Below are 8241 nucleotides of genomic sequence, written 5' to 3'. Positions count from 1 at the left end.
TGCGGGCAGACCAATCACACTGCAGACTCGATGTATATGGCTAGATTCGAAGGGTGGACCAGGTGGACTGTTGGCCAGTGCGGCGGACCAGTCCCACAGTAGACCCGAAGTGCATGGTTGTTCTGTGTTCTGATATGTTATGTATGCTATTTATGATATGGGCCGGAAGGCATTATGATTTGGACCGGAAGGTCGTAGCCCAGAAGGGCGTATGTGTGGTTGGTATTTTGGGGATATCTCACTAAGCTTTCGGTCTTACAGTTGTGGTTTAATGTTTTTCAGGTTCTTCAGGAGACCGTGGCACGACGAAGGCATGATCGTACCGCTCCTCATGTTTATGTTGTGATGTGATTCTGGGAATACTCTAAATAAATTGTATTGAAAACCTTTTTGTAATAATTTAATGAAATCAGGTTGTTTTGAAATGTTTAAATTAGTTGGAATTTTTTAGTCCTTACAAAGTTAAAGTTGTGTTAAGTGATGTAGGGTGTATATAGGGGTGTTCGTTTGGATGGATCGGTTCGATCCGATCCAATTAATTAAATCCAAATTGATTTCGGTTTTCAAAACATGGATCCAAATAGTCCAAACTAAATTCAAATCCGATCCGATCCAATCCAATTACAATTCGGTTGGATCGGTTTTTATAATTCGGTTTTCAAAACCATAACATTTTAAAAGGACATAGAAGTATAATATGATCCAATATTACAGAAAACGCAAAAACAAATTATTTACTTGTGATTGAAATTTTATAAACAACCATTAAGAAGACATATTATAGTTTGTTATTTAATAGATAAAAAAACTTTTGAGAGAAAGTACATATTAATTTCTTTTATTAGGTAAAACTTTTTTAACTTATTTAAAAAAAAAATATAAAATTAATAAATAATTATAGATATACTGAAAATAAATACATAACAAATTGTTATTCGGTTTTTTTGGACTATTCGGTTCTCATTTTATAAACCAAAACCAATCTGAAATCGAAAATAATAATTCGGTTTTGTTGAAAACCAATCCAAAAATCCGAATATCCGAACCAAACAGTCCAATCCAAATTGTCCAATTGGACAATTCGGTTTTATCCAAATAGTGAACGGCCCTAGGTGTATAAGGTTTTTTGATAGTGTAATGGTGGTATGTGGAATGATGATCCTTTTGACAATTTGGTATATGCATTCTACTTTAGCCCCATTACGTATGGTCCTGTAACACCTTTTGTATGGACTAATTATATAATAGAAATCCTGGATTTTTGTTTTATTTAACATTGCTTTATGGGTTCCTTTATAGTATACTGCATGAATTGTTATATGGTCCCCAAAGAATGCAATTTATATGATCCACCAATTATATAATATCATGCATGAGTTGTTATATGGTCCACAAACAATTTTTTAAGTAGCATGGTCCACATAACAATTCGAGGAGGTACAAGAAATAAGGGACCATCTAATGCATAAAAAGGACACAAAGGACATTAGATCCCACAATAGAATATATGAATAACCAAAGTGAGTGCAAAACATTACATAACAATTCCAACATGGAATCTTTAAAAGCAAACATTCTAACATGTTTTTACTACAAATGCCAGTACAAAGCATTACATACAAAAGCCTGCATAATAAAGGACACATCCCATGCAGTTCCCATGCAAAAACGACATTAAGTTGACAGGTTTTTCTGAAGTGTTCCCCTCTCCATTCTTTCCTATAAGTTGGGTTGCCAATTTTTTGTTGATGATCCTTTCACTCTTTTTCCTCCTCTTAACCTGGGGAAGTACAACATTACCCTTCTCCCCTGTCACTTGTGTAGTCCCACTCTCTCTAGTACCTTGTGTATCCCCACCTTCCATTCCTGTCCTATTTCCACTTGCCACTTATGCGGTCGTTTTCTTCACATTTTCACCCTATTATACACACATAATAAACACTTAAATGAAACATATTGATTAACAAATAAAAAATAATAAATAATAAGTTATATTTACATTTGTTGTCTTAGTCCTCTTAACCCTACTACCATGTGTATCTCCACTTTCCATTCATGTCCCACTTCCACTTGCCACTTCTGCAGTCCTTTTCTCTCTTTTTGAGCCAGTTATAGTCACATAATATACAGTTAAATGACACATATATAATAATGAATAAAAAATAAGAAATGAGAAGTGGTAATTACCTTTGTAGTCTTAGTCATGTTAACCCTAGTTGGTAACTTGTTTGGTCTTGGCATATCAAGAGTTGGACATGTCTTCTTACTATGTCCTTCCACTTTGCACAAAATACATGATATCTTCTTACCCTTCTTAGAAACTCTATGGTTTCCACCCTTTTCACTCACATCTCTAACACTTTTTTTTTTGCCTATCAGGCATGTTTCTATTCTTGGGGGTAAAGTTGGAATGTAATTAGTTTCAGGCCACATCTTGCTTCCATTCACTGGAAAACATTTATACTAGTAGGTCTTAATATACATTGCTCTACAAAAATAAGGATCCACGTATTTCTCCACATCTCTATTTAGGTAGCTAATGGCAGCCACAAAATGAACACACCCATAACCATTAAGTTGCCACATCCTGCATGGACATGTCCTCTTGTCTAAATAAACTTCATATGCCTCACTTCCTGAACTAGTCTCAAACTGGTTGAGTCCACTTGGCAATACCTCCCAAAACCTTTGATTAGCCTTTAACTCATTCAACCTCAGCCTTATTTCAAGTGAAACATCACTTGACCATCCATTAAGTTTTGTTGTGAACAATTTGTTCATCATATATATTCTAAATTCTTCAAGCATTGTGATGATAGGTTTCTTCCTGGCTTCAACTATGAGTGCATTGAAACTTTCTCATCCTCCATTCTCCACACTAGAACAACATCTACCAACTTGATAGTAAGCTCTTGACCATGTTCTAGGGTCCTTTTCCATCAAGTAGTTACTTTCCTCTGGACTCATAAGCTCAATATCCTTCATTATTTCCTTGAAAGATTGTTCTGTTGTTGAATTACATGCATACCAAAAAAAATTAACAAACTATGCCCTTGGAAACTTTTTACTGAAGTTGGTCATAATGTGCCTTGCACATTACCTATGCTTAGCTTGGGGTAACAATTCCTTGACAGCTTCCATAAGACCTTATACCAACATACAAGTAGTAAAAAATGAATTAGGTAATATACTTTATGAAAGAGAAGTAATAAAATGTTTTTTACCTTGTGTTGGTCTGGCATAAGAGTGAAACCTTATCCCATACCAAGATTGAGATCATCACTTAACAATGACATAAATCATTTCCAGATTTCCTTATTTTCAACACATACTACTTCCCAGACTATTGGGTATATTTGGTCCCTAGCAGCTTTCCCCATAGCACAAAGCAACTCACCGGTAACATACATTTTCAAGAAGCAACCATCAGTTCCAATCACCTTCCTGTACCCTTCTAACCACCCTTTCTTTACACCATCAAAACAAATATAATACTTACTAAAGTGATTAGTTCCATCTAACATTGTAAGTATGTCCATGCTGACTGTTGGACCAGGGTTGAATCTTCTAATTTCCTCTCCGTAAGACCAGAGCTTAGCATAATGATCAATAAGGATACCTTCAATAATATTCATAACATACTATTTTGCCCTTCTGCATTGGCTAATACTGACTTCAATAACAAATTTCTTGATGACCTCCAATCTTAATTGCCTAATTTTCAGTTTCTGCCTATGCAAAATCTCCTTGGTGTAGTGGCTACCAATCCATCGGTAATTGACAATTGAACCCAATTTGTAGTTCCTAGCACATTGATGCTTACTTTTTAGAGATTTAATTTAAAAATTGTGTTATATACTCATCCAACTTGCCAATAGTATGAAAGTACAAGCACCTTTACAACACAATAATAGAAGCCTCTTATTGTCATTCTTTTCGAACCATAGTTAATAGCCATTCTTAACAACATAATTACATAGCATGCTCTTAAGCTCTTTTGGATTCTCAAATCTCATGCCTAAAATTGGTACTTGCTTCTTCCAGTGTACCTGAGTATTAAAGATAGGATGTTCGTCAAGAACATCATTATCTAATTCCTCACTATTATCTATTTCTTCAACCTTTTTCTCTTCTCGCCTTCTGGGTATAAATTTTTAAGAAACTCATTGTCCTTGGTCTTGTTTAGAGGGGTACAATATTCCCCATTGATTTCATCTTCCAAACCAACATCAAACATATAGGTTGGTTCAGGATCAGGGATTCCTTGTGAAGGTTCTTTGTCATCCTCCTGGATCACTGAACCACGTTCATCACTTTCTACATCAAATCAGTCCTCAAATCCTTCCCCAATATGATCTAAATATAAGTCTATTGGCCTTTCAGGTGCTTGATAAGCAACATCGATAAACACTTGATAATCCATTTCGTTGGATATTATTGTAAGACCATTTTCCATAGTTTGATCACGTGCTGAGTGATAAAGTTTCTAAAAAGGTTCTCCGACAAACCTTTCTATAAATTCACAACACCTATGTAAATCCATTCCAGATAAATCATGATCAGTAAACATGAATGTATCACCTCCAGCATATCTATGTGGGTGTCTTGTAAAAACACTGTTATAGTGCAAATGCACTTTCAAGAAAAGAGGGTCTGGGTTCGCCATGAACTTTAACTACAAAAAAACCCTAGATGAGAGAAAACTTACTGAATTAGGAAAGAAAAGTGCTAGAATCTTGAACACTTCAACACGATTTTGATAAACGACTCGAGTAAAGCCCTTTTGAACAATTATACGAAGGCAAAGTTGACGTGTCATTGAGGAGATGTCATTTAATTGAAGAAATCGAAAATCTAAAGGCCACGTAACATTTAATTGCCGGGTGACCGACTCTCATTGTCTAAATGAAAAGTAATTTGTCATTTTAGTGAGGTCATAGGTATGAAAATTAGATGAAGGAGCTTTTAAAACCAAATGGAAAACATTATTTTGCTTCTATGTCAATAACCCAAAATATAAACATAAAATTTGTTACCGGTATTGAATTGTACGAGGACCACGAGAGTACCAAACCAGATAACACCGATAACTAAAAAATTGGATATCTAAGTAACCAAATACTGACCCGGTTAATGATATAAAGTTTGGTTCGGGACCGTTACTAATATATGTTCCGTACTAACAACATTCTTGCTCACCCTTATTGTTCCCTAGTCCATTTGTAAATATAGGGCTATTTTGATACCTTCTGTAAAAATGGGGTTTTGTCCCCGCTAAATCACCAAAATACTTGGACATATTTGCAATAGTGTTATTAATTTCAATATAATAGCAAGGAATAAATAGGGAGTGGTTCAAATGAGAACCAAAAAAGGTTAAGAACCATAAGAACCTCTAACTTTAGATGTTTATAAAGGGTTTAGGGTAACCCTAAACCCTAAACCCTTTATAAACACCCTAAACCCTTTATAAACACAACCCTAAACTCTTTATAAACACCCTAAACCCTAAACTCTTTATAAACATCTAAAATTAAAGGTTGTTATAGTTCTTAACCTTTTTTGGTTCTCATTTAAACATTTACCGGAATAAATAACATAAATCAATTTATACTTTACTATAATATACCAAAATGTATATTAATCATATATTATAGGTTATTATGTTTTATGCTTTCTTGAATTATTACCTTTTAACTTTGGAGATCGATTTTGTATTTTTAAATTTAAATTTTGATTTATTCGTGTTGGTGCTTATACCATATAAGATCATTTTATTTATGAAAAATAAATACTAATGTTAATGGGTGGGACCCACAAATCAACACCGATCAAGAATGGCTATTTTGTTTGAATGGAAAACAATCATATTATTTTTGCAGATCCAAGTAGCAAAAGGTTGTCATGGACTCATGGTGGTTTATAAAAGTAAACCAACACATAAGTTCATGTTTACATTCCGTACTCATGATTCAAAAATTATAACGTTAGACAACTTTAATTTCAAGGGAGTGATGAAGGTTTTATATAGTATAAGTCTTTATATTAAATTCGAGTTTCAGCGTCTTTCCAGGATTTGAAAAGATTTCACTTTTACGATGGAATTTCGTTAATATTATTAAATGAAGTGTGAACAATAGTGCAAAAATAACAAAAAAATGTGATTTTTGTTTTAAACAGACTATAGACATGGGGTGTGGCAACCTAGGGACGAGGGGAGAAGGATAAACCAAAGTGTGGAGTGTGGACTAGAGGCAATAACAATTAACAAAACGGAAATATAAGGGTAAGTTTGTCCAAAACAGAAAAAAATAGTACTGAGAGAAGAGATATAGAGAGGATCTATTTTTGAAGATAGAGACAAGCGTTTCAAGAAAGGCAATTCGAAAAACAAAAGAATAAGCACAAGTCACGAGGGTAGAAGGATGAGACCACATTACATTCTTTGCCCAAACAAGTCGCCAATGTCAGATCCCAAATCTCACTTACTCTGCAAATCAAGTTAATCTTTTGTTAGCTTCATCAAAACACGAAAACGAAACACTTTTTCAAAGAAGATGAAGAAACATCCTTCAATACCCACTTCACTTCTTCTTCCTGCTGTTGTTCTTATGTTGTTTCTTGCTCCAATCGTAACTGAATCGGTTGCTCGGCCAGGCTTCGTCTACACCAGAACTAGAGGAAGATGCACTCCACAGTATGCTCTCTCTCTCTCTCTCTCTCTCTCTCTCAATGAGTACAAGGTGTTTTTTTTTTTTTCACACACTAAGATGAATACAGTTAGAATCATGAAATTTTCAAGCATCGATGCTAATTGTAGCTTGAATCTCAGTCTAACGTCCTTCGAAATTAGGAGAGTACAAAAACTCATCGAAGATGATGCTACTTGTAACTTGAATCTTAAACTTGTATAATTTGAGATTAAGAAAGTAATGAAACTCATGAAATTTTAAGCTTCGATGCTAGCTAGTATTTTGAATCACAACTCGTTTCAAGTTAAATCAAGGAGTCTCGTGCCATTTATGAAAAATAACTTGGAGTATATGAAAACGAGTTGAATCGGACGCGTATGTTGCATTGTCCGGTTTAACTCACTAACACAAAAGGAACAAAATCGGAAGTACCAGTATGAATACTTCGTAACCCTGACGAAATTTGCAGGTACTGGAGCAGCCGGCGAGAGGCGTGGCCGAGGATGATACCACAGGGATCGTCAGTTTCAAAGGTTTTCGGATCTAGAGCTTACGAGCGCTACCGATACGATCTGACGCTGTTGGAGGCGACGTCGAGGAATGACGACGGAGAAAACGTGTATGCTAGGCTTGTGAAGGAATCGACGGCGGCGTTGATCAACTCCTACTCCAGGAAAGGGTACCCGTATAGTGCTTGGGAGGTGAAAACCGCCGTGATTCAGGGTATAGTCTCCGACCAGGCCGCGGCGGTTCAAGCCCAACGGTTCTACGACGCCAACCGAGCTTGTAATTAGTTCATTTTGAATTCTACTTTTTTATTTTGTTTTTTTTTTATTTGTTTTTCTTTAACTATAACTATCTCGTAAATTGCAATTGTGGCCTCTTTCTCCTACCATTTTGCTTCCAGACTCAAAGCTTAGACCAAAATCGGAGAATGTGAGTCAAAATGGTTTGATTGGACAATATATCACGTATATTTTGCTATTTCAAGATGAATTCTACTAGAAGTACCCTTAACCAGTTTTACCACCTAAAACCAATCTTGATTTCACATCATTTTTTTTCCTTTTTTGTTTTTTGTTTTCTTTATTTTATATTTTAATCTTATTATTATTATTATTATTATTATTATTATTATTATAACCGTATAAAATTCGGACAATATTATAAATTCGGAGGACATTATATAATTCGAATGGCTATAAAATGGAACAAAAGTAAGTTTGTCTTTATTTTAGAAACAAACCGATACCATTAACGTTTATTGATAAATTGCATTTCATCGTAACCATCATGTAATGGTTAATTTACAGCATGGGTATACAATTGTTCGATTAAATGTTTTCAATCCGCATAACGTACTAAGCAAATGTAATACCGAACCAATTAATATATCCATGATAAATAAAAAACAAACTTTGTTTTTGTTCCGTTTTATATAGCCGTTCGAGTTTTATTATGTCGTCCAAATTTATAATGTTATTCGAATTTTATACGGTTATCCAAATTTAAAATAATAATAATAATAATAATAATAATAATAATAATA

General features: G+C 34.5%; 1 protein-coding gene and 1 long non-coding RNA gene across 2 annotated transcripts; one reads left to right on the top strand and one right to left on the bottom strand.

Annotated features, from left to right (window-relative positions):
• Positions 1-1541: 1541 nt before the first annotated feature.
• On the bottom strand, positions 1542-4647 carry LOC145074005 (uncharacterized). The gene is made up of 2 exons (XR_013691644.1): positions 2000-4647; positions 1542-1918 (listed from the first exon to the last, which is right to left on the bottom strand). It is a non-coding gene; the product is annotated as an uncharacterized LOC145074005 (long non-coding RNA).
• A 1608-nt stretch (positions 4648-6255) lies between these two features.
• On the top strand, positions 6256-7682 carry LOC145076974 (pollen Ole e I family allergen protein). Its single transcript, XM_079022757.1, has 2 exons — positions 6256-6697; positions 7162-7682. Exons 1-2 carry the CDS (start codon positions 6558-6560, stop codon positions 7484-7486), a joined length of 465 nt encoding a protein of 154 aa, XP_078878883.1. The 5' UTR covers positions 6256-6557; the 3' UTR covers positions 7487-7682.
• The last annotated feature ends 559 nt before the right edge of the window (positions 7683-8241 follow it).

Source organism: Lactuca serriola, chromosome 9 (genome assembly GCF_051521515.1).
Source record: "Lactuca serriola cultivar US96UC23 chromosome 9, Lser_US96UC23_V15, whole genome shotgun sequence".
Classification (NCBI taxonomy): Eukaryota; Viridiplantae; Streptophyta; class Magnoliopsida; order Asterales; family Asteraceae; genus Lactuca; species Lactuca serriola.
The sequence above is the reverse complement of the archived record's forward strand: the minus strand, read 5'-3'. Positions and strand labels throughout refer to the sequence as shown.

What these genes read in the sequence shown, in the direction of transcription:
- LOC145076974 (XM_079022757.1), top strand. Translation starts at nt 6,558, where the DNA reads ATGAAGAAACATCCTTCAATACCCACTTCACTTCTTCTTCCTGCTGTT. An exon ending in AGAGGAAGATGCACTCCACA is followed by an intron (nt 6,698 to 7,161) that starts GTATGCTCTCTC and finishes CGAAATTTGCAG; the next exon opens with GTACTGGAGCAGCCGGCGAG.